The sequence below is a fragment of the Caenorhabditis remanei genome, chromosome I, assembly GCF_010183535.1.
Source record: "Caenorhabditis remanei strain PX506 chromosome I, whole genome shotgun sequence".
Classification (NCBI taxonomy): domain Eukaryota; kingdom Metazoa; phylum Nematoda; class Chromadorea; order Rhabditida; family Rhabditidae; genus Caenorhabditis; species Caenorhabditis remanei.
The window spans coordinates 563,429-588,150 of NC_071328.1; the positions used below are offsets into that span (position 1 = coordinate 563,429).

At 38.2% G+C, this 24,722-nt stretch overlaps 4 protein-coding genes across 4 annotated transcripts; 3 read left to right on the forward strand and 1 right to left on the reverse strand.

Moving 5' to 3' along the window:
- Positions 1–359: 359 nt before the first annotated feature.
- GCK72_000078 (uncharacterized protein) lies at positions 360–1,381 on the forward strand (the record flags this gene model as incomplete). The annotated part of the gene is made up of 5 exons (XM_053722252.1): positions 360–413; positions 463–547; positions 590–668; positions 1,136–1,206; positions 1,254–1,381. The coding sequence occupies 5 exons, from the start codon at positions 360–362 to the stop codon at positions 1,379–1,381; spliced, it is 417 nt and encodes a 138-aa protein (XP_053590897.1).
- A 178-nt stretch (positions 1,382–1,559) lies between these two features.
- On the forward strand, positions 1,560–5,469 carry GCK72_000079 (uncharacterized protein; the record flags this gene model as incomplete). Its single annotated transcript, XM_003095545.2, has 6 exons — positions 1,560–1,643; positions 2,511–2,754; positions 3,644–4,171; positions 4,490–4,616; positions 4,673–4,783; positions 5,349–5,469. The coding sequence occupies 6 exons, from the start codon at positions 1,560–1,562 to the stop codon at positions 5,467–5,469; spliced, it is 1,215 nt and encodes a 404-aa protein (XP_003095593.2).
- A 2,682-nt stretch (positions 5,470–8,151) lies between these two features.
- Positions 8,152–11,989, forward strand: GCK72_000080 (uncharacterized protein; the record flags this gene model as incomplete). Its single annotated transcript, XM_053722253.1, has 7 exons — positions 8,152–8,217; positions 8,261–8,350; positions 8,401–8,571; positions 9,466–9,771; positions 9,965–10,062; positions 10,874–11,044; positions 11,827–11,989. The coding sequence occupies 7 exons, from the start codon at positions 8,152–8,154 to the stop codon at positions 11,987–11,989; spliced, it is 1,065 nt and encodes a 354-aa protein (XP_053590898.1).
- A 1,957-nt stretch (positions 11,990–13,946) lies between these two features.
- GCK72_000081 (uncharacterized protein) lies at positions 13,947–24,373 on the reverse strand (the record flags this gene model as incomplete). The annotated part of the gene is made up of 8 exons (XM_053722254.1): positions 13,947–14,065; positions 14,971–15,208; positions 16,602–16,733; positions 16,785–16,897; positions 17,021–17,304; positions 18,121–18,764; positions 20,428–21,126; positions 24,365–24,373. 8 exons carry the CDS (start codon positions 24,371–24,373, stop codon positions 13,947–13,949), a joined length of 2,238 nt encoding a protein of 745 aa, XP_053590899.1.
- Positions 24,374–24,722: the final 349 nt, after the last annotated feature.

The following is a 24,722-nucleotide window of genomic DNA, read 5'->3' on the forward strand; positions in this document are numbered from 1 at the left end:
TCCTCCAAGGTTCCTAACTTTAAAGGCGCACATCATGAAAGCGTCAAGAGCTATCAGAAAGTTGTCAACAACAAAAATGAAGCACTAGGTTAGATCTACAAGAAAAATATAAATTTGGGACATGTCGGACAAAATGAGACACCAAGGGGACATGTCAAAGTTTGATGTTTTTTTTATTTCAAATTTGAAAATTATGAGGCAGAATGAGATGTTTTTCTAGTTTGTAGTGGAGTGGTGGCCGAGGTTTGGTTTTCTAGGCCACCGAGTCCTTCTGTAAAATTCTCAATAGAGCGTAATTTCAGGAGCACTTCAACGTGGAAGAGAAACAACTGGAGACCGTGGAAGAGCTGCTGCTCAAAATGAAAAAGTTGGCACATTCCAGAAGTTTCGCCGGCAGAGAGTTTGGACATGATGTAATTAATTAATTAATTAATTGATTTCAACAAAATAAAATTATTTTAGGCAGTGGAAGATTCCAAAAAAGAAGTCGCAATTAGTACTCAACAGGGAACAATTGACAAGAAAGTGTCCCCGTTTTTGTTTGAAGGTATGTTAGCGATGGAGCGCACTTACATATTTTAATATTTAGGAGACATTTTCCTATCCCGTCGACAAGCTGTGGATATTCTCAAAGCACTTTCTAAGGATAAAACTAAGAGACTTAGACGGTAAGGAAAAAAATGAGTGAGCTTTGACATGTCCCCTTGGTGTCACGTTATGCCCCAACTGTCCCAAATTTATATTTTTCTGGTAGATCAAGTCAATGGCTACATTTTCGTAGTTGACAACTTTTTGATACCTCTGCCCACTTTTGAGATATGCGTCTTTAAAGTTAGGCAACTGGGAGGACGGACGCAGAGAAACGAGAGCGGCTGACTTTCTGCGTCTCTCTCTCTCCCCTTTTTAGGTTCCCATCTTCAAAAGCGCATATCTCGCCACCCTTTATAGCTATCAAAAAGCTTTCAACTGCAAAAATGTAGCCCTTGACTTGATCTACCAGAAACATATAAATTAGGAACACTTGGTACAAAATGTGACACCAAGGGGACATGTCGAAATTCACTAATTTTTTGGTATTTTTTTGTAAAACTCATCTTCAAATGCTTTTCCTAATTGCATTAAAGCGAATTTCCAGATCCTTTGTCTCCGATAAAACTGCAATGTGGAAAACTCTTCCGATCAAGTACAGATTCCATGAGAGTATAGGTATGTGGGGAAGGTTTTCTAGGCCACGAAATCTAGGCCATGTTCAGATTTCTACACCATCAGTCAAATCATCGCCGCCATTCGATTCTGGGAGGATTCTACGTGTATCACTTTTGAGAATGTGTCGGATGCACCGGATGGTGACTATATAGAGTTTTTCAGTGGACAAGGGTAGGTGGCCTAACTTTTTTGTTTTTTTGAAATTCTAGGCCTTGCAGATGCTACTCAATGATCGGACGGAACGGAGGGCGACAGGGTATTTCGATTGGAGAAAGTTGTGTGAAAGCAAGTTTTTTTCTTTTCTTTTTTTGAAGGCGACGTAATTTTTCTAACACTTTTCCCTTTTTTGACAGATGGGCGTCATTGAACACGAAATCGGACACGCACTTGGACTTTGGCACGAACAAAGTCGACCCGATGCGTTGGGTTATGTCACGGTGAGGAACTAGTTTTTACTTGATTTAGGTGTTAACTTATGCATAAGAAGTGAAAAATCGCTTGAAACCCAAGGTTATAAGCTGAAAAATATAAGAAAATGTAAATCTCAGCGAGTTCTATGTCACTGACCTGCTACGGGTCGGATGGCAAATATGTGGTGTTCCAAGGAAAGGTCACCGAGTCAATGAGAAAACTTGTTCCAAATATACATTCAGTTTTTGCCATCGAAGCCTTGTTTTCGAGAAAAACAAGGTCAAAGTTCGGCAAAAATGATAGATAATTATCTTTGTAACTTTCTGAAAACATAACCAAGTTTTGGGAATTATTGACATTTGGACACCTCGATAAACAGATAGACACAAAATTTGTATCTTACAATTAGGGTCAAAAGCCTTAGGCTCAAAAGTCTAATTTTTTTCAACTATATTTTTCCAACAAATAAATTGTTTTCCTTTTTTTCTCAAATCTTTCTAACTTCTTGGAAATTTAACCAAATCCTATTATAATATAATTTTGAAGGTTACGACTTGGTTTTTGATATAAACAACTTTTAATGTACTTAGAGCCTTAGGCTTCAAGCCTCATGCTTAAAAAGATAATAATTATCTTCTTTGGCAAACGTTGACTTCGTTTTTTTTTCAAAAACCAGGCCTCAAGGGCAAAAACTGAATATATATTTGGAATCAGTGTTTTCTAAGGTCTCCAATGATATAGGTCACGTCACATAACTCCATGACCTTCCCTAGTTAATAGACTAGTTTTAAAACGTATTTCAATATTTGCTCACTTCGGGGGCCCTAGTTCAATTTGTGGGAATGTCAGTTACCAGAAGACAATAAAATTATATGTATATTATTGCTTTTCAGATAGAACGAGACTTCATCCTACCCTCTTATATCTCTGATTTCCTCCAACGTGACGATGAAATTGACACTCTCGGAATACCATATGACTTGGGATCAGTTATGCATTACGGTAGTACCGCATTCAGTGTAGATCAGAAGAGTAAAACAGTAGTCACTCGAGACTCATTGTTTCAACAGACTATTGGACAGAGAGAAAAGTTGTCGTTTTATGATGTGGCGACTATCAATACTGCTTATTGTAAAGGTGGGTGTTGGGATTGGTGAAGATTAAAAGCAGACTTGCAACGGGCCGGGCCGGGCCGGGCCGGGCCGGAATGAAAATTTCCAGGGCCCGGCCCGGCCCGGCCCGGCCCGGTGGGCCCGGAAGTTCAGTACTGAAAAAAATTCAAATTTTTTTTTCGAAAATTTCCAGATTTTTTTTGAAAAATATTTCTTAAAAACAATTTTTGTAGGTTTCGAAGGTTTTTGAAAAATATACTTTAGGAAAAATATGAAAAATTTTCAGAAAATAAATTTTTGGACAAAAAATTGTAGTGAAAAAAGTTCAAAAATTCAAATCCGGCCCGATCGGGCCGGGCCGGGCCGGGCCGGCGGGCCGGCCCGGAATCTTGCAAGTCTGATTAAAAGGATTACGTGATGCTAGTGTTTCAAATTTGTGATGGTGTCGTAGAGCAAGTCAAAGGCTACATTTTTGTAGTTGACAATTTTTGATAGCTCTTCACGCTTTTGAGATATGCGCCTTTTAAGATTGGAAGGCGAGAAGAGGACGGTGTCTCGCTTCTCTGTGTCTCTCCCCTCTCTCCGCGGGCGCCTTGGAAATATGCCATCTTTAAAGGCGCATATCTCAAAAATGTGAAGAGCAATCGAAAAGTAGTTAACAGAAAAATATAGCCCTTGACTTGCTCTACCGGAAAAATATAAATTTGAAACAGTGGAGACAAGATGTAACACCAAGGGGACATGTTAAATTTGAGCTATTTTTCAATAAAAATCTAAAAATCGCAAAAATTAAAGCGCTTATATCTCGCTATCCTTTATATCTCGCTATCCAAAAAGTGTCAACTGCAAAAATGTAGCCCTTGACTTGATCTATTAGAAAAATTTTTATTCAAAATTTCGTATTCTGATTCCAGACGAATGCAAAGCTGAAAAAACAAAATGTGAAAACGGAGGCTATATGAGACCATCCAAATGTGCCGAATGCTTATGTCCCGATGGTTTGGGAGGTGATAAGTGTGAGAAGAATGAAGACTCAAAAAACGCCGAGTGCGGAGGAATTCTAGAACTTTCTGATGACTGGAAGACTATCGAATCTCCGAATTACCCTGATCCAGGATACGAGGCAGATCAAAAATGCTCGTGGCTGATGAAGGCGCCAAAAGGAAAGCGTGTGGAGATCGAATTCATTGAGGACTTCTCGTTTTTGTGCACCTCGACTTGTGTCGATTTTGTGGAGCTCAAGATTTCAGATGACTTGAGGAATACTGGATTCAGATTCTGTTGCTACGACAAACCGGAAATCAGTTTTGTGTCTCAAATCGAGACAGCTATCGTCATATTCCGTTCCCAGTTATCCACGGATATTGGGTTCAAAATTCAAGTGAGATCAACGGATTCGGAGCCAAGGACTACAATTGCACCAACTATTATTACCACTACAAGTAAGCAAATTCTTAGAAATTTCATGTTTTATCGTCGTAAACTTGGAAAATAACCTGTTACTATAATCGTTTAAAAATGCAAAAAACAATAGCGAGGAGTAGGAATCGAACCCCGGATGTATTTTTAGTAGTCAGCGTTGTTACCAGTTGAGCTATGCGGGGCGAAAATTGACGCGGCGGCGAGGATTATGATAAGTGTGCTGCCAGCGCGCTCTTCCTGGTGACAACCTCCGCTACCAATCTAACCATCCAGGGTTCAATCCCCACTACCCCAAATTTTTTGTTGCTTTTTTTTCTCATCCCCTTATCAATTTCCAGTGGCCCCCGTCACCGTAGACACCCCAAATGTGTGGGCAGACTGGGGCGAGTGGTCAATGTGCTCCAGAACTTGTGGTGGTTGTGGAATCCGGAGTCGTGTCAGATCGTGTAGATCGAAGAAGTGCGAGTGAGTTCTTTTTTTTCAATTATAATTAATTTTTGAAGCGTAAAAACCGTTTGTAGGGGACGTCGACAAGAATTCGGAACGTGCAATTTGAAGGCGTGTCCGGTGGATAAACATTGTGCGAAGTTGTTGTCAAATAATCGGCTGTGCAACGGAAAAGTTTGTACGAAGTGAGTTTTTCTAGTTGAGATACAGATTATCAGATAATTTTTTTTGACAACTTTGGACAGTCCCCTTGGTGTCATTTTCTGACCCAAATGCTCCAAGTTTATATTTTTCTGGTTGATCAAGTCCAGGGCTATATTTTTGTAGTTGATAACTTTTTGATAGCTCCACAGGCTTTTGAGATATGCGCCTTTGAAGATATGTACTTGTTGTGTCGAGAGAGAGGGAAGAGCGAGACGCAGACAGTCAACTGTTCTGGTTTCTCTGCGTCTCTCCTCCCAAGTGCCTAACTTTAAAGGCGCATATCTCAAAAGTGGGCGGAGTTATCAAAAAGTTGTCAACTTCAAAAATATAGCCCTTGACTTGATCTACTAGAAAAATATAAATTTGGGACAAGTGGAACAAAATGTGACACCAAGGGGGCATGTCAAATTTAGGTGTTTTTCACTATAAATTCATCTTTAAAGGCGCATATCTCAAAACCCTGCAAAGCTATCAAAGAGTTGTCAACAGCAAATTTGAAGATTTTGACGTGATCTACACAGCCAAAATAAAATCTATTACTTTTAGAAACGACATAGCAATATCGTCCTGCGATGCTCCCCAATGTTGTCCACCATTTGTGAATGTCGATGGAATGTGTCAATCGGATCAGGAGAATCAGCACGACGAGTTGTGGCTATCCATCTAACTATTTTCTTTAATTTATTTCATTTTCTAGGTCTTTCAATTTTCTTCCGGTCTCACGGGTGTAGATTTTCACCTAAACATTTTTTTTTAAACTGTCTGTATAAAAGAATACATAATTATTCCATTCACCCTCAATTTGTCTGCTATATATCTTTTTTCCAACAAAACAATCGAAACAAGTTTTTCCTCTGGAGAGATCGAATTTTAAGATAAATTTTTCCTCTTTCGTCATCGACGTCTGATGTTTGTAGACTTAAAGGAAAACTTTGTTTCAGTGAAGTGAAAAGATGGGCGGTCTGAAAAGTTCTGTAGTCTTTGAAAGATCTTTATCTTCTCTGCAAAATCTAACCGCTAAGGTGTGAAACATACTAGACTGGATAGTACGACATCTGAACACACAGACAGACACAATTTCTGAAAGTCAAAATGAGTGGGAAGACGAAAATTGGGCTTTAAACCATAAACTATTCACACTGAAATATTCTATACAATAAGCAAAAAATATTTGCGAGGGAAAGGAATCGAACCCTGGTCGCAAGTTTTGTGGACAGAATTTCTACCGGCTGAGCTATTGGGGCGAAGCGTGGGCGCAGAAGTTAAGGTTGTGATAAATGTGGTGTCACTCCGGTTCTCCGATGGCCGACCGAACCTTCATCACAACCTCCTTCGTGCCACGCCACCTCTGGCACATATAGCTCAACAGGGAACACTTTCGACTTGTAATATTGCATCCCGGGTTCGATTCCTCTCCCTCGCTAATAGTTTTTGTTTTTTGTAAGGACTATGATAACAGGTTGGTTTTCGAGTTTACGATCCTAAAAATGGGTTTTCTAGATTTTTGGGTTTAAAAACTCCAACTTTTGAATAGAAAGGTTAGAGAAACGTGATTTCAAGTTTTGCGTTAAAATTGGAAAAAGGTGCGTGGCCTAACTTTTCCGATTGTCGGTTTCTAGGCCACAAACTTCTCATTTTTTTTGTGCGTTTCAGACGTGATGGCCTAGAAAGCCAAATTTCCTGGAAACCTAGTCTCTCACCTATTTGGTGGCCTAGAAACCCAAAACTCGGCCACCACAATTAAAATCTTCCAAAATCTATTCAAACTCCGCCGAAAACCAAATTTAAAGCGATTTTGTACTGATGGCCTAGAATTTCAATTGGTGGCCTAGAAATCCAAAACTCGGCCATCATTCTAAAAATCATCAAAAAGCCGTTAAAACCGCTCAAAAAAAGCGAACAAAACTTCTTGTCCAATCAGATTATAATAACTTTTGTTTGACCCTTTGTAAAACATTCAAATGTTTAAAAAAAACCGGAAGTTTCGAAAAAAGAGAAAAAAGATTGTAATCTCAGTATGTACCAACCAGTTAGTCTTCTAGTAACTCCCATACTCGGAAATTCTTTCGGAAGGGAACGAGAAGCCATTGCGACGGCTTTTTCCCGATATCTCAGATTCGAATCTCTTCGCTGTTAGCCTTCGTCGATTACGAAACGACGGTCTCTCTTTTTTCTCTTTTTTAGAAGAATAAAGAATTGAATAAGACGAAGAAGCTGTAGAAAAAGAAGACGTTTCCAGGAGAGGATGTCTTCTATTTTGATGGATAAATATAGTAGTCATCCATCGAATAGTTTTCATCCCAACTCACAAAGATACTCATTTTCTGTTATTGTTGTGCTATTCATTTTTCTCGTCGCTTCACTTCTCCCTTTTTTATTTGTGAGTTTTCTTTTTTACTTATTTTAGTTTCGGGTTTGTAGTGTTCAAATAGTTTTATTACCAAAATGAATCTTATAGCAAATTTTACACTGGTACCGAATCTGCAATCCGTTTTTTGAACACAAATCTGAGAAAAAAATTATTCACGCTTTTATAAGCATTATGCGCAAAAGTGAGAGTTTTCAGTGTTTTCAAAATTAACTCTTTTCGCATAGTTTTTAGGATTTTCACATAGTTTTTTGTTGAAGTGTACTTGTAGAATAGCTGGAATCATGTAAGTTTGATAGTGAATATTCTGTGCTCAAATTGTGGCAAAACTAAATATTCCTTTTCGACCAAACTTAGATCAATTCATTGAATGTATCATATCCAGACCTTCATTTTTATAGTTAACACAGTTATGCGCTTTTCAATTTATAGCTTCCTGGGAGATAACGTCAAGATCTTCTATTTCCAAGTTGAAAATTTTAAATAACTCTGTACGGCTTTGAGGAATGCGCATTTGAAGATGGGTATCACAAAAAAAAGCAAAAAAAAAAGAGTGAACTTTGACATGTCCCCTTGGTGTCACATTATGTCCCAAGTGTCTCAAATTTATATTTTCCTGGTAGATCAATTCAAGGGCTACATTTTTGTAGTTGACAACTTTTTGATAGCTCCGCCCACTTTTGAGATATGCCCCTTTAAAGTTAGGTTCTTAGAACAAAGTAGAAAATATATAAACTTTGAAAGTAAAAATTGACAATATTCAATAAATTTTGACACCATGAAAATGTTTCACCAAAAATCAATTATTACCTGGCGCAATCGAAATACGCAACGAATCTCCGATTCTCTAAATCTCTCTGTATGTACGTAGTCTGACAAAAACTGGCGCTGATCATCTCGATGAAACATTTAAAAACAATTCATTGTCAAAAGAACATCCCTAACAAAAAAAAAGCTTCTCGAATCGTTATATTTCAGAGCATGTTATCCACCCACCTATTTCGTCAACGAAATATCATCATGACAGTTAATCAAGTCTCCAAAAAAGTAAGTGGCCGAAGTTTTTCTAGTCCGCCACAAATGATTTCAGCTATCTTTCGAAGATATTCACAACGACTATGACTTTGTGCAGTTCTCAGAAAGCTTGAAAACTATGGAAAAACCACCGTATATCATTTTTGTGAGTTATTAATTTTTTTTTATGTTTACCATTTACATCCTTTTTTGCAGTACGACTCGAGTAACCTGGACATTTTTCTCAATCACATTTGTAATCTGGAATTTATTCCCAACGCGTTGTCCCGTCTTGTTGCGATCTCATTCGACACGAATGCGCATATGATTCTCCAGGAGAAATACCCGAAAGTTCCAAGTGTTGTGATAGATTTGGATCCGATTAAGGTACGGAAGGGTCTCTGGTAATTAAAATCTTAATAATTATAATAATTAGGTTGATTAAGAACTGGACTACATTTTTGTTGTTGAAAATTTTTTGATAGTTCTACTCACTTTTGAGATACGCACCTTTAAAGATAGGCAACCCCTCAAGTTTCTCAAAAATGGAATCAACTTTGACCTGTCCCCTTAGAGTCACATTTTGTCCCAAACTTCCCAAATTTATATTTGTCGTGTAGATTTTAAATAGGTAAACATTTTGGCAGTTGACTGTTTTTTGATAGCTCTGCCCACTTTTGAGATATGCGCCTTTAAAGATGCGCGCACAGCCAGAATGGTGAGAGATGAAGAGAAACGAGAGAACTTTAAAGGCGCATATCTCAAAAGTGGGCAGAGCTATCAAAAAACAGTCAACTGCAAAAATGTAGCCCTATTCTTGGTCTACATAACCATATTAAATTTAAAGCAGTTTAACAGTTTAACTATATAGAATCGTGTGACAAGCTCTCAAAGAAAAAAAACGGTTTTTCTACACTGAACTTTGTTTCCTAAAATGTTGACCCAAAATTTATATTCATTGTGAAGATCTCTCCTAGATCTCCATTTTTGCAGTTGACAGCTTTTTAATAGCGCCGCCCCGTTTTGACATACGCGCCTTTAAAGATTGGGAGGCGAGAGAGCGTGCGAAAAGAGGAGGGCGTCTAGCTTCTCTGCGTCTCTCATCCTCTCCCCGCGCGAGTCTTGAAAGTAGCCTATCTTTGAAGGCGCATAACTCAAAAGTGGGCGGACCTATCAAAAAACTTTCAACTACAAAAATATAGCCCTATTCTTGGTCTACATAACCATATTAAATTTAAAGCAGTTTGACTGTGTAGGAGCGATTTTACACTGTGATTCCAGGACACCCTAGAAGAAACCTATGAAAACCGTCGCTACATCATCTACCAACTCGTCCTCCTAACCCGTACTCGAATCTGCGCATCACTAGCTATTCGGGGAATAAGTTTTTGGGCAATGCAACAGGATTCCCTCTGGATTGAGAACTTTGATTCGATGCAGGTGGAGGATAGGTACCCGAATGAGTACATGCTTTTCGATACAGTTGGAAATGAGCAACTGCCCGAATACGACCGAATGCACGGTTGGATTTGTGGATCCACGTTTTTTGTACGTGGCAATCCAACGACTCATCAGTTTTTTATGCAGGTACACACATTTTGATTTTTTGAATACATTTTGATTTTCGATCGCTTAAAAGAACAGAACCAATTGCCCACGGAGATTCTTCCGATAAGAAAATGTAAAAATGTACATTGTCTTTTGAAAATTGGCATCTTTTCTATTTAGATCTAATCTCTATCTTTTTTTTTAATTCAAAAAAGTATTTAAAATATTTCAGATCGACTCCTTCATGAGATCCCACCAAAGCCCGGATTCATCAATTATGACTTATTTATGTGGTCACCGGAATTATAGATGTCATCGGTTGCCTAGGTGGTGAGTTTTTGATTTTTTTTTTGTAGATCACATCTAGATCTTCATTTTTGCAGTTTACAACTTTTTGATAGCTATTCACGCTTTTGAGATATACGCCTTTAAAATTAGCTAACTTTAAAGTGTTCCCCAAAGACCGGTTTTGAAATTTTTGATGGATTTTGCAATGAAAAACCGTCGAAAAACACACAAAATTCAAAAACTTAAAAATAATAAAACTATTACCGAAATCAACAAAAATTAGGCGAAAACTTGTAAAAAAATATACGCCTATTTTACCAGCTTCTAACTTTTTGATTTTTGATCCAAATTTTAACATTTTAACATTTTCTAGTAGATAAAGTACAGATCTTTATTTTTGTAGTTGACAACTTCTTTTTATCTATTCACGCTTTTAAGATATGCGCCTTTAAAGTAAGGCACCAGAGAGGAGAGACGCAGAGAAACGAGAGCAGCTGACTGTCTGCGTCTCTCGCAACCTCTCGCAACCACAGGTACCTATGTTTAAAGGCGCATATCTCAAAAGCGTAGAGAGATAGAAAAAAGTTGTCAACTGCAAAAATAGAGCCCTTAACTTTATCTATAAGAAAAATATAAATGTGGGACAATACGACCAAAGGGATGTCAAAATTGATCACATTTTAAAGAAAATATGACTTTCTTCCAAACTCAAAAGTGGGCGGAGCTATCAAAAAGTTGACAACTACAAAAATGTAGCCCTTGACTTTACCTACCAGAAAAGTATAATTTGGAATGACGGGGACAAAATGTGACACCAAGGGGACATGTCAAAGTTGGAAGCTTTCTCTTTCAGGATAATCTCCTCTTCCGACTACTTCCGTGGCACCCGTGACAACACTCCAGTCATGATTCAAGTGGATTCTGACCAAAAGGACGAAACAAAGATGGAACTGTTCCAAAGGGCCAATTTCATATTCCGACATGATAATGGGACATGTGACAGAAGGGCGGTACATAAGTTGAGGTAATTCGAATTTCTTTAAAACATGATAATTTTTTCCCTGTTGACCTGTTGTCTAAAATTTATATTTATTGTATAGATCACACTTAGATCTTTATTTTTGTAGTTGACAACTCTTTGATAGCTCCACTCACTTTTGAGATATGCGCCTTTAAAGGTACCTGTGAATGGCGAGATGCAGACAGTCAGGCGGTCTCGTTTCTCTGCGTCTCTCCTCTCAGGTGCCTCACTTTAAAGGCGTATATCTCAAAAGTGAGTGGAGTTATCAAAGAGTTGTCACCTGCAAAAATGAAGATCTAAGTGTGATCTATATAACCATATTACATTTGAAACAGTTTGACTATGTGGGATCGCGGGAAAAGATCTCACAATCAAAGCGATTTCCCACTGAAATGTGATTGTAGCCTAGAAGAAAACTATAATATGAAACCTGTAATAAGGCTCTGAAAAAAAAACTTTACTTTGATTGTGAGATTTTTCCCGCGATCCTACTTTTTCAAATGTAATATGGCTATGTAGTTCAAAAATAGGGCTACATTGTTGTAGTTGACAGTTTTTGACATACTTGCAAACCGGGCCGGCATGTAACTCACTTCAAACTGAGTTTTATGAGCTGAAAAATATACCAAAATGTAGATCTCGACGAGTTCTATCTCTCTGATATAACACGCTCCGGATGGCTATTCGTTAATATGTCGCGGGCCGGGCTGGAATGGTTTTTTGGCCATTTTCGCGTTTTTGGCATTTTTCGTAAGAAAACTGTCAACTACAAAATGTCATTTCAGAGACGCCGTACGACTGGCATTCCCGGAAAAGCTGAAATTACTTGGACAGAACACGTATGCAGAGAGTATATTCACTCGGTTACACTACACTTATAAACATATCTTTAATGTGGATCGATATAATAACAAAGTGTTCCTTACTGTTCATTATACGCTGATCTAGTCTTTGTGATTCCAATTATTTTTGTATTTCGCGGGTGTTTTTTCGATTTGTTCGGGTCTTTTTCGATAAAATTTTTCTATTAGAATGATTTGTTTTCTGTTCTAGTTTGTAATAAATGAATTTCTGGTCTGTTTCGTCCCAGGTTTGTAAAAAAATTGAAAACTGAAACAATGAGTCTCGAGTGACTACTGTTTTACTCTTCTGATCTACACTGAATGCGGTACTACCGTAATGCATAACCGACCCCAAGTCATATGGTATTCCGAGAGTGTCAATTTCATCGTCACGTTGGAGGAAATCAGAGATGTACGAGGGTAGGATGAAGTACGTTTTAAAACTAGTCTATTAAAAAAATTTTTTTCGGAATTTTCGGAAGTTCCGGAAATTCCGGAAATCGTTGTTTGGCCGGCCCGTCATTTGACAAATATGATAAATTTTGATGCTGAAAACAATAATTTTCAATTAATTGCAATAAAAAAGCTTGAAAGATCAGCGGTAGCTGTACTCTATTGGGAAATATGAATTTTAAAAACAAATAAAATGTAAAAAATCGAATGTTTCGCGAATTATTCGCGAGACCAATGTAGTTTTTTTCAGTATGCGCCTTTAAAACTACAGTACTGTTTTTTCCCGAAATTTCCGAAATTATTTCCGGAAAATTCGGAATTTCCATAGTTGTCAAGGCCCGGCCCGGGCCGGGCCGGGCCGGGCCTTGTCGGCGAAATCAAGGCCCGGGCCGGGCCGGGCTTAAGGCCCGGGCAAATTGGCGCGAAAGTGAAATTTTCAAATTTTTTCAAATGTTTTCGAATTTTTTGAATTTTTTTGCGAAAAAGTCAAATTTTCGACTATGATTTAGAATTAGAATAAAATCTGAAAAACAGTCAAAAATGGTCATTTTCGATAAAAAATTGAAAAAATTTCGAAAAAAAATTAGGAAAAAAAGGGTCATTTTTTGAAGCCGGGCCTTCGGGCCGGGCCGGGCCTTGAAAATTTTCTACCGGCCCGGCCCGGGCCTTGACAACTATGGGAATTTCCAATTTCCGTTCCGCACAATCCTGCTCACCATGTACTTGGTCGCAGAAAAGTAAATTTTCTTGAAAAATTAATTTTTCTTGAAACGTCGTAGGAAGTCAATATGGACTGTAAAAGCTCTAAAACCCCGTTTCTGACACATTGTGATGGCCATGGCATCCAAAAACTAATATTACAAAAAATAAAAAAAGAAGTAAAAAAAGCAAGGAATCGAACCATGGAGTGTCCACCTACTACCCCCCTTGTAACCACCTAGACCATTCAACCGCTGATTTGTCTATCGCCCCGAATGGATTTACATGTTGGGGCAACACGCGGATTGGCAACTTGAGTTTGAGCTCTTTTATCGACTTTTTCCGTTTTTTTTTGCCTGAAATTTTCAAAAAACCAAAAGATATTCGGCTTCAGTCATTTGATTTATGACAAAGAAGAGTCTGACATGAAAAAATTGTATAAAATAGAGAGGGGGAGGAAGGCAATGAATTGATGAAAAAGAGAAAGGTGGGAATAATTTAAAATAATTGGAAGAAGGGGGAATACAATTAAAAAATACTCATAATAATAGAAAAAACAATCCGTGAATACAAGTTGTGGAGGGGGAAGTGGAAGTACTAAAATTGGCGGTTTTTTGAAATAATTTTTTGGATATATTTTACAACAGAAAATATCGTTTTCAGAGGTCGAAAAGCAGTGAAGACGAAGGATGAAAATCGAGGAGAGATGCAGAGAAATAGAGAAAATTCGGAGGGAACAAACAGAGAAACCCGGAATTATAATTAGAAACAAGTTTTTTTTGTAGTTTTTCGAGGACATACGGTAGTTAATTAGGGGGAAATCATTGAATAATGACTGAAAATTTGGGATTTTTGTTGAAATTTTCAGCCAGAAAATCTCAAATTTTCAGCAAAAAAAACGGGAAAAAGAATCATCTCCTCTGTTGTTGATTCCTAATCGATTCCATGAGTGATTTCTGCTGTGCCGGCGTCAGATTTCGGATTTGTTGAAGCGCTTGGGCATTCATTCCCGATTGGTTAGCGAGAAGAGCTGGAAAAGAGAAATTAGATTTTTATCTCAAAAATTCACTAAAAATGGCATTTCTGACTCAAAAATAAGTAACAAATTAGATTTTTAAGATAAAGAATCTCGAATTTTTGACTAGAAAATAGGATTTTCCGCTGGAATAAGTGGGAAAATTGGATTTTGAGTGGAAAATTCAAATTTTTATACAAAAGTTTCCCTATAAATGACATTTCTGACTTATTAGCACGGCACAGTTCTTACAACTGCGCTCCACCGAAATCCCATGAGAGATGTCTCTTTTTCTCTGAGTTTCTCAATTTCGCACTCAGTTTTTTTTTCGATTTCGGTAGAGCGCAGTTGTTAGAACTGTGCGGTGCTAATGAAATGGATAGAAAATGGTAATTTTAGGATAAAATCAATAAAAAAGATGCAAATAAAATTTCAAGCGGGAAAATCGAATTTTCAGACGAAAAACTGGATTTTCTGAATAAAAATTGATGAAAAATGAGAATTTTGGTATAAAAATTCGAATTTTCTAAGTGGAAAACAGAAATATTCGGTAAAAATGGCATTTCTAGCATAAAAATCTATGGAAAATGGTAATTTTAAGGAAAAATCTATTAAAATAATGCAAATTGGATTTTGAGCGGGAAAAATCAAATTTTCAGTTAAAAAACTGGATTTATCGATGAAAATTGAACTCCTGCCTCAAAAATCGATAGAAAATGAGATTTTCAAGACAAAAACTCCGATTTTTGTCTTGAAGATCAAAAATCTCGTTGAAAAAGTGTTTCTCCAGTCAAAAAAGCTCATTTTCCAGCCAAAAACCGGTATTTTTCAGTTGAAAATCACATATTTAAGCTAATATTCGCATTTTTCGTTTAAATTCTCAGAATTTTCTGCCTAAACCTCTAAAAAAAAACTCTTACCAATAAGCATTTGCTGTTGCTGCTGCTGAGCCGCCTCCCTGGCTCTATTAGTCTGTGCCTGTTGAGCGGCCTGTTGGACAGCGGCCTGTTGAGCAGCTTGTTGAGCCGCTTGCGCTTGAGCCATCGCCTGTGCTTGAACCATGAGCATTGCCATTTGATTGGTCGCTGCCGCCGACGCGTTCCGTCCTCCTGACGCTAATTGCTGCTGAGCAGCGGCTGCGGTCGCCATTTGGAACATCTGAGACTTTAGAGAAAAGTTTAGTATTTGGAGTAATTATTATTCGGAGGAGAGTGTGTCTGTCTGTGTGTCTGGATGTCCAGAATGTGAAAGTTTAGAGTTTTTGTACGTTGGATGTCCAGATGCCCAGATTTTAAGTTTTGAGCCGAAATTCTGGGCCCAGAAGTCTCAATTATCCATACTTGTCAACCGGGCCGAAACGGGCCGGCTCGTAACTCGCGTCAAAATGAATATTATGAGCTGAAAAATATACCAAAATGTAGATCTCGACGAGTTCTATGTCCGTGACCTACTACGGGCCGGATGGCTATTCGTTAATGTGCCGCGGGCCGGGAAAAAATTCCAAAAAACGCGAAAATGGCCCAAAATGCCATTCTAGCCCGGCCCGCGGCATATTAACGAATAGCCATCCGGCCCGTAGTAGGTCACGGACATAGAACTCGTCGAGATCTAAATTTTGATAAATTTTTCAGCTCATAATATTCATTTTGACGCGAGTTACGAGCCGGCCCGTTTCGGCCCGGTTGACAAGTATGCAATTATCCTATTTCTGTGTGTCTGTGTGTCCAGATTTTTGCAAAAAGGTGTCTGTCTGTGTGTCTGGATGTCCAGAGCACGAAAATTCTTGAGCTTCTGTACTTATGAAACTGATATTCGCTACAATCATCTTTCTATGTCTTTCTGTGCACAACTAGGTGTCCAGATGTCCAAATTTTGCGTTGTGAGCCGATTTTCTGGGCCCAGAAGTCTCGATTTCTGTCTGTGTGTCTGGATGTCCAGAATGCGAAATTTTAGAGTTTTTGTACGTTCGTCAAACTCTCGCGAATATCATCTTTCTAATTGTCTTTCTGTGCGTCTTGGAGTCCTAATGTCCAGATTTTAAGTTTTGAGCCGAAATTCTGGGCCCAGAAGTCTTAATTATCCAATTTCTGTATGTCTGTGTGTCCGGATTTATTGCAAAAAGATATCTGTCTGTGCGTCTAGTAGTCCAAATGTCTATATTTCAGAATTTCTGTGTATCTGGGAGTTCAGATGTATGTCTTTAAAGATTCCGGGCGTCTGGAAACTGATATTTCCAAATTTCTGTAAATCAGAGCATCCAGTTGTACTGAATTCAGCGAAAACTAGCTGTGGGGTTTCTGTCTGTGTGTCTAGGAGTCCGGATGTCCAGATAGAACCAATTTTCATGAAATCTGCCCCCAGAAGTCCGATTTCAGTCTGTCTGTGTGTTTAGATGTCCAGATTTTCGCACAAAGATGTCTGTCTGTGTGTCTAGACGTCCATTTTCAGGGTCTTTGCCTCAAATCCATCTGGAAATTCCGAATCTCCTAGTTCTCTGTCTGTCTATCTGTCTATCCGGATGTCCGTATGTCTCATCCATCCAATTTCTCACCAATTGCTGCATCATTTGTGGATTCTTCATCGAATTCTGCATCATTTGAGCCATCATCTGATTCGCCGCCTGTTGACTCGACATCGCCTTCTTCGCACTAGCGGAATTCGACGATTTCGGTGTGGAGGGGATCTGAAAATCGAGTTTTTTCATAGAAATTAATGAATTAATTGCGATAATTACCGATGCCTTGTGCTGAGTCGGTGTGCTTGAACCAGAAGACGACGGCATCTGTTGTAACCTTGGTGGAAGTGGAGTGGAGGAGACGGTGGCCGTGGAAGATGTGGGGATTTGTTCTGAAATTTTAATTTTCAGACTGATAATTGGTTTAATCAATATTTTTCAAGGAAATTATGATTTTAGACCTAAAATCCACTATTTTTGAGCTAAAATCCATCAGTTTTCACTCAAAAACTCACGAGTAACAGGAGCAGCCGTCGCAACAGCGGCCTTCGCCTCAGCAAACTGTTCCAACTGTCCCTCGGCGATCTTCTTCTCGAATTCCTTCTCTTGAGCTGATATCTTTTGGAACGCCCGTTTCAACAGATTCGTCTGATCCGTTCGATTCTTTCTCTTTTGGGCGGAACGAACACAATTCTCGCAGTACAAATGAAGATCATCCGGTGTGCTTCCTATCGCTTTCCACGTGTGGGCGTGGTCTGTTTTACATTCTTCGCATTCGTATGATGGATCCGAGTAGGCTCTGCAAGACAAAAATAACAGTAAAATTGGCAAAAATGCTGAGTTTTCTGCATAAATGAGCGTTTTTAAAACATTTCGTGGCCTAGGAAACCTATAAACTAGTCCGCAATCAGACAATGCTAAATTTTCACAATTTTCGGGGATAAAAACCTGTTTTAATGGGTAATAGTGGCCTAGAAAGCTCAAATCATGAAAAACTAGTCCTCAAAGACAATTTTAATGGAAAATGGTGACCTAGAATCTTCAAAATTTGAAAAACTAGTCCACAGTCGGAAAATGCTCAATTTTCAGGGTTTTCGGAGATAAAAAAACTGATTGTGAAGAAATGATGGCCTAGGAATATCAAAACTTGAAAAACTAGTCCTCAAAGATAATTTTTGCGAGAAAAACACACATTTTTCGTGATTTTTACAAAAAATGATGGCCTCGAAATTTCAAAACGCAGAAAACTAGTCCGCAGTCGCAAAATGCTCAGTTTTCACAATTTTCGGGGATTAAAACTGTTTTTAATGGGTAACCGTGGTCTAGAAAGCTCAAAAAGACAGAAAAACTAGTCCCTGAAATATGGTTTCAGCCTAAAAACTTGATTTTTTCCCATAAAATAAGGTTAATAGTCTGAAAACTGATCTAAAATGAAATTGATGACCTAGAAATCTCAAAACGCAGAAAACTAGTCCGCAGTCGGAAAATGCTCAGTTTTCACAGTTTTCATTGGTAAAAACTGTTTTTAATGGGTAAGAGTGACCTAGAAACCGTAATAACTTGGAAAATTGGATTTCAAATGCATTTTCCATCCAATTCCCCCACCAAAACTCACTCAAAAACGCTCTTATCCTTCAACACATACTGAACCGTCAAATCCAATCCATGAAGTGCCAAAAAAGCAGAAGCATTCGGATTCGGCAGAAAAGTGATGTCATGTGGTTGACTCTTTTGCGTCGGAATAGTCATCAACTGCTTATCAGCCTGCGCACGGAACGCCAATCGTGCCGCCTGTATTCGCTGAGCGGGCGTTTGCTGATTCAGAAGTTTCGATTGGGTGAGAACTGGTTGCTGAGTGATTGACGGGGCGACGTGTTGAATCGTGTGAGCCGACGATGAAGAGGACGCTGCCGCTGCAGCTTCCTGAGCCGCCGCCGCCGCCGCATCCTTCTGTTTCTGAACTTGTAACGTATTCAACTGAATCAATTGAGCAAACAATTGAGTCGTCTGTGCTGGATTCTTCTTTGCCAAAGCGTACGCCTGCTTTGCCGCCGGTGACTGACTCGCAAGTTTCCCAAGAAGTTCCAATTGTTGTTGTACAGTAAGATTCGCCAATCCGGCCATCGTCTTGTTCACTGTCATCGCCGCTTGACTCTTCCCGTTTGCTGATAGTTTTCCACCGGCTAACACTGGTTTGTAGGCTGCGGCGGCTGCAGCGGCGGCGTCGGCCAAATCGGCGGCCTTCGTCTCGGCGGCGAGCTGGAAAAATGTTCAGTGAAATTTTTGAGCACTTTTCACTGTTGTTACAATAAAATCCGAGATTTTTAGAGTTAAAATACTAAAAATCGAATGAAAATGGCAATTTTCAGTCAAAAATCGGGTCAGGAAGTGACAAGTCTGAGATTATAGAGTTGAAAGTAGCGAAAAGGTGGAAAAAACCCGATTTCCGAGTCTGGGAGCTAAAAATCGAATGGAAATGACAATTTTCAGTCAAAAATCATCGAAATTGCTGAAAATTAAGATTCTGAATCGTTTTTATTGGAACAAAAGACCAAAATTTCAAATTTCCCCCAGAAAACTAGGTATTTCTCTGAAAATGCAAGATTTTCGATTGGCAATGACAATTTTGAGCCGAAAAGCATGGAAAAGTGCGAAAATAAAAGGAATTTTAGCAGTTTCAGCACTTTAAGCTGTAAATTCAAGGTTTTTGAGATATTTTTGAGCACTTTTCAGTGTTGTTACACCAAAAAAGATTATGAAGTGATTCCGACTCGAAAATGTGAAGAAATTTAGTATTCTCACCAGTTTTTGTAATATTTTTACTGAAATACCGCTATTCACTTTAATTTTCCATCTCCTTGACTGGAAAAGCAATGAAAATAGCTGTTTGTAGTAAAAATCTAACAAAAAGCGCTGAAAATACTAAAATTCTTCACATTTTCAAGTCGGAATCACGTCAAAATCGTTTTCGTTCAGTGAATAAGACTGTTTTGAGGTCATTTTCATCGATTTTCACATCGAAACTACAGAAAACTCTCCATTAACACAAAATATCGCTGAAAAATCATTCCAAGTTCAGAAAAATAAGAATGTTTAGCCTTTTTCGATGAAATTTTGCAAATTTGCGATAAAAATTGGCTAAAATATACATTTTTGATAGTAAAAATGTTATTTTTCGGGGTTTTCTACACGTTTTGGGCTGAAAATGATCACATTTTACTGATTTTTGAATTAAAATCGACTGAAATGCGCTATCGCTGCTGAAAAATGACTCCAGATTCACAAAAATAAGAATTTCAGTCATTTCAAGTCGTTCTCTGCGAAATTTCTGAATTCGGTGATGAAAAATGGCTGAAATTCAAAGCTAGAGATGGTGTTTGAAGGTTAAAAAACGATTTTCAGAGGTTTTAATCTGAAAATTATCAAATTTTAGTGATTTTTGCATTAAAATGTCAAGAATCATTCCTAGAATTTGAGTTTTTTGCTCTCTCTAACCGAATCATCTTAAAAATGACTTCAGGTTCTCGAAAAATATAAATCTTAGCCTATTAGAGTCTTTTTTGATGAAAAATTTGCACATTTGCGATAAAAATTAGCTGAAATATAAATTTTTGAAGCTAAAAATGCTGTTTTTCGGGGATTTGTCACGTTTTTGGCTGAAAATGGTCATATTTTAGTGATTTTCGCCATAAAATGACTCAATTTCCACCATTTCTCACCTTATTAATAGCTCGATTCTACCTATCAAAGGTAAAAATGCTCATTTTAGAAGACGGAAAATTTGAAATTGAGAAAAAACTTAAAAACGATCAAAATTTAGTGATTTTTGCTCTTTTTTCGAGAATTTATCACAAATTATCATTTTTCAGTGATTTTTGCATTAAAATTTGTGCTTCTTGACCCAATTTTTCTCATTTCTTACCTTATTAATCGCCCGATTCTGACTATCCTTCATCTTCTTCAACACCTGCAGCTTCGCCTCCTCCTCTCTCAACTGTTGCTCCGCCTCTCTTCTCATTTTCAGTCGTTCTTTCAACTGTTCCTCATCCAACTCTCGACTCTTCATCTTCTCATAATGATATCTAACAATCTCCATTTCACTCTCATGTATCGACGAGTTCTCACTTTCATCCGTCATCGCGTACACCTCACCATCGTCATTCGCACGGAGACCGAATCGAAAACACGTCTGATCCAAGTCCCGCCCATCTTCTAGTCTCCTCTTTTTCACTTTTTTCAGCGGATCTTGTTCCAGATTCCCTCCATCGATTCCATCGGTTTCCTCATTCTCTTCATTCAACCTTTTCTGTGGTCCTTGTACTATATCATCCTTCAATTTTATCTTCTCCTGAGCCTTCAAAGCAGATGCTCTTGTGCTCCGTCGTCTTAAATCACTTGGAGATAACTGTAATCCATCGTCTGCTGTCTCCATCAACGACGTCGATTGTCCGTGATGTCCTCCATTCATCTCTTTTGTAGGCGTCCCATGGAATAAAGCAACTCCATTCTGGAGATGAGTGAGAGAGGAGTCGTCAGAATTCATACTTATTCCATTCTTTTCAGTTGTTGAAGACGTTGAGGAAGAGTGACCGTTTAGTGGAGACGCCGACACTTGTTGGACCTTTAAAACCTTTGGAGAGGATTAGAAAATTGATTTTGGGAAAGGATTTTGAGAGTTTTTGGGGGAATTTGGGAGAATTTAGGCCGGAAATTTGAATTTTTACAGCAAAAATGGTAGATTTTCCTCTATTTTCAGGGTTTTGAGGGTCTTTTGACGTTTTCAGGGGAAATTGGACCGGAATTTCGACGTAAAGCCAATTTTTCGTCCCAAACCACAGGCATTACAGTAAAAATGGTAGATTTTCGATAATTATTATAGAAAGAGTCAGTTTTTATGGGTTTTGACTTAAAACCGCTTTTTTTTTACTGCGAAAAGTGGTTTTGGAGGAAATTTAGACCGTAAATTTCAATTTTTACAGTAAAAACGGAAGATTTTCCCAAATTTTGATACAAAATTATGAAATACTTAATTAAGGTAATCAGAATTTCGGCAAATACTCATTGACTACGGTACTCATTGCCTACGGTTACTCATTGACTACGCTGTCTCATTGCCTACTCATACTCATTGCCTACGGTCAGCTCATTGACTACGCTTGGCTCATTGCCTATACATACTCATTGCCTACGCTTGACTCTTTGACTACGCTTGGCTCTTTGCCTACTCTCGCTCATTGCCTACGCTCGGATCATTGACTTCCTTTTTTTTACTTTATAGCAGAGATTCTGGAACTGGTAATTGGTGAATACCTACACGAGCCCAAGGAACGTTTCATGAAAGTTTGCAATAACAATAAGAAGTACGCAATTTAGAAACTGATACCAATATCCTGAAGGTCAACTCTCAATGCAGATGTTTGATGGCGTAGGTTTCTGTATAAGTTAATTCATTGTGGACTCAACTTCCATTTAGGGAGCTGCGTGATTCAGGCAATGTTTTTGGATAAGATAATACACAGCTGTAAAGCCTAGAATTATTATTATTTCTGGCTATGATTGTTCAATCGCTTCCTATTCACAACAACTTTAACTAGATCATTTGTCTAAAATCAGGACACAATCTGGGAAAATCTGAATTAGGTAGTTAAATTCAACTTCAATGAGTTCTGACAAGAGAAGGTCCCCGAGTGTACCCCCGGATTCGGCTTTTCTTTTTAAATTAAAAGTTCTAGAGTTGGACAGAACTTTGTAAACTCGAACCTATACGATCTGAATGGGTGATTATAAAGTTTACATACGAAACTATAGGGTTCAAATATGAAATAATTTAACCAAGGAATAATTTAGGTATTGGCTATTTATCAAATATAGGAAAGTAGATAAATGCAGACTTGTCAAAAATCGGGCCGGCCCGGGCCGGGCCGAGATTTTTCTTGACCGGGCCGGGCCGGGCCGAAATTTCTCTTGGCCCGGCCCGGCCCGGTCGGCCCGGATTCATAGATGGGTACCCATTTTTACCAATTTTTTTTTGACATTTTTCGAAAAAATAGATAAAAAATGCTTAAATTATCATACATATTCACATTTTGATTCAATTTTAAATGTTTATTCGAAAACTATACTTTTTTCAAAAAAAAGTTCAAAAAATTTCCAAAAATTTTCAAAAAAACTTGAAAAACTCAAAATGTTTTGAAAAACTGTTTCAAAACGGGCCGAGCGGGCCGGGCCGGGCCGGGCCGAGATTTTTTCTGATTTTGGCCCGGCCCGGCCCGTGACAAGTCTGGATAAATGTAGTAGTATATGAGTCATCCAGAGAATTGCTGCCGGATAGAGGTACCCTCTTACTGCAAGAAGAAAAGAAGAGGGAGAGCTTCTTTGTTTTCAGTATGAGACATTGAACTTGATCTACCCTATGATAATTCCACTGAAGTACCCATTATCAGAGCTCCGAAAATTACCAACTGGTTCAACTTATTCTATGATCAGGACCCTTCTTCGACTACTTTAGATTATACTTCACAATCTTGGGAAACACATGCTCTTATGTCCCAACAACAAATCTCAAGTTAACCAGAAACCTATACATAAAGTGTAGGTATTCACCAATTACCAGTTCCAGAATCTCTGCTATAAAGTAAAAAAAAGGGAGTCAATGATCCGAGCGTAGGCAATGAGCGAGAGTAGGCAAAGAGCCAAGCGTAGTCAAAGAGTCAAGCGTAGGCAATGAGTATATATAGGCAATGAGCCAAGCGTAGTCAATGAGCTGACCGTAGGCAATGAGTATGAGTAGGCAATGAGACAGCGTAGTCAATGAGTAACCATAGGCAATGAGTACCGTAGTCAATGAGCATTTGCCCAGAATTTCAGGTTTTGAGGAAAAAATCAAAGTTTCTGCATTTTTTTCAATTCATATTCAGGAGATTCAGGGTTTTGAGGGATTTTCGGGGAAATTTTGGCCGCAAATTCGACTTTAAGATGATTTTTTCGACTTTAAAACTACTTGTTTTACTGTAAAAATGGTAGATTTTCAGGAATTATTATAGGAAAGGCCAGTTTTGCCTCAAAATCGCTCTATTTACTGCAAAATTGAGTGATTTATTGCATTTTTTCACTCCGAGCTGCGAAAATTAGAATTTTTGGAATTTTTAACATAAAAACTTCATTTTTACAGCAAAAATCGTATTTTTGAGCGAAAATTTGTTAAAAATTGCGTATTTCAGCAATATGGACAACAAATGTACATAACAAGTTGATTTTTAGAGGACTTTGACTGAAAATGAAGATTTTAAAGTCAGAAATATATCGCTTCAGGTAAACACCATGATTTTGACGGTTTTCAGTTGAAAATCTCGATTTAATGTGGGAGATAACCCAATTTTTCATAATTTTATCCAAAAATGAAGATTTTGTAGTAAAAAATGCGTTCAATGGCAGAAAAATCACCATGTAATGCCAAAACTGACCGAAACCGAATCTCAATGTGAAGAATTTTGGGAAATGCCGGAAAATATGAGTTTTCGGTGATTTTCCGGCTAAAAACCTCAAAATTAAGTGGAAAAGACGATTTTACACTACAAAATAAGGTGATTTCTATCAAAATGAAAAAATGGTGATGGTTTTCTATGATTTCATGCTAAAAATAACCGAAAGTAGCTGGAATAACCGTGATTTTATTGATATTTTGGTGAGATTTCGAGAAAAATGTAATTTTGCCACTTTAAGCTCGAAAATTCTCTTTTTTGAGTTTTGGGCTAAAAATGACGTGGCAAACGTGGAACTTCTGAATTTCCCGTGAAAAATTCAAATTCCGGCCTAAAATTCCCTGCAAAATGTTCATGAATTCATTATAAATTTCTCACCTGCGCCATAATTTATTCAGTAAAATCGCTCAAAAACCGTTTTTTTTTTCGTTCTGTGTGTTTGTCTGTGTTTCAAGTGACGACAAATAAATGAGAAATCGATTCAGCAGCACTCTTTGAGAACTTGCATTGACGTGTTGTGTGGGGAGAGAGAGAGAACAGCAATTTCTCTGCGTCTCGTACTCTCTCGTCGGGGTGTTCTGTTCTTCTGAAACGAGAGAGTATGGGGAGGTGAGGAGGGTGGGCGAGAGAAATGAGACAAAAGATTTGAATATTTATCCGCACGGTGATTCAATCGTAACCTATGCAAACGCGCTTTGTTGAGACTACATTTTGGTAATATTATTTGACGCCTAAA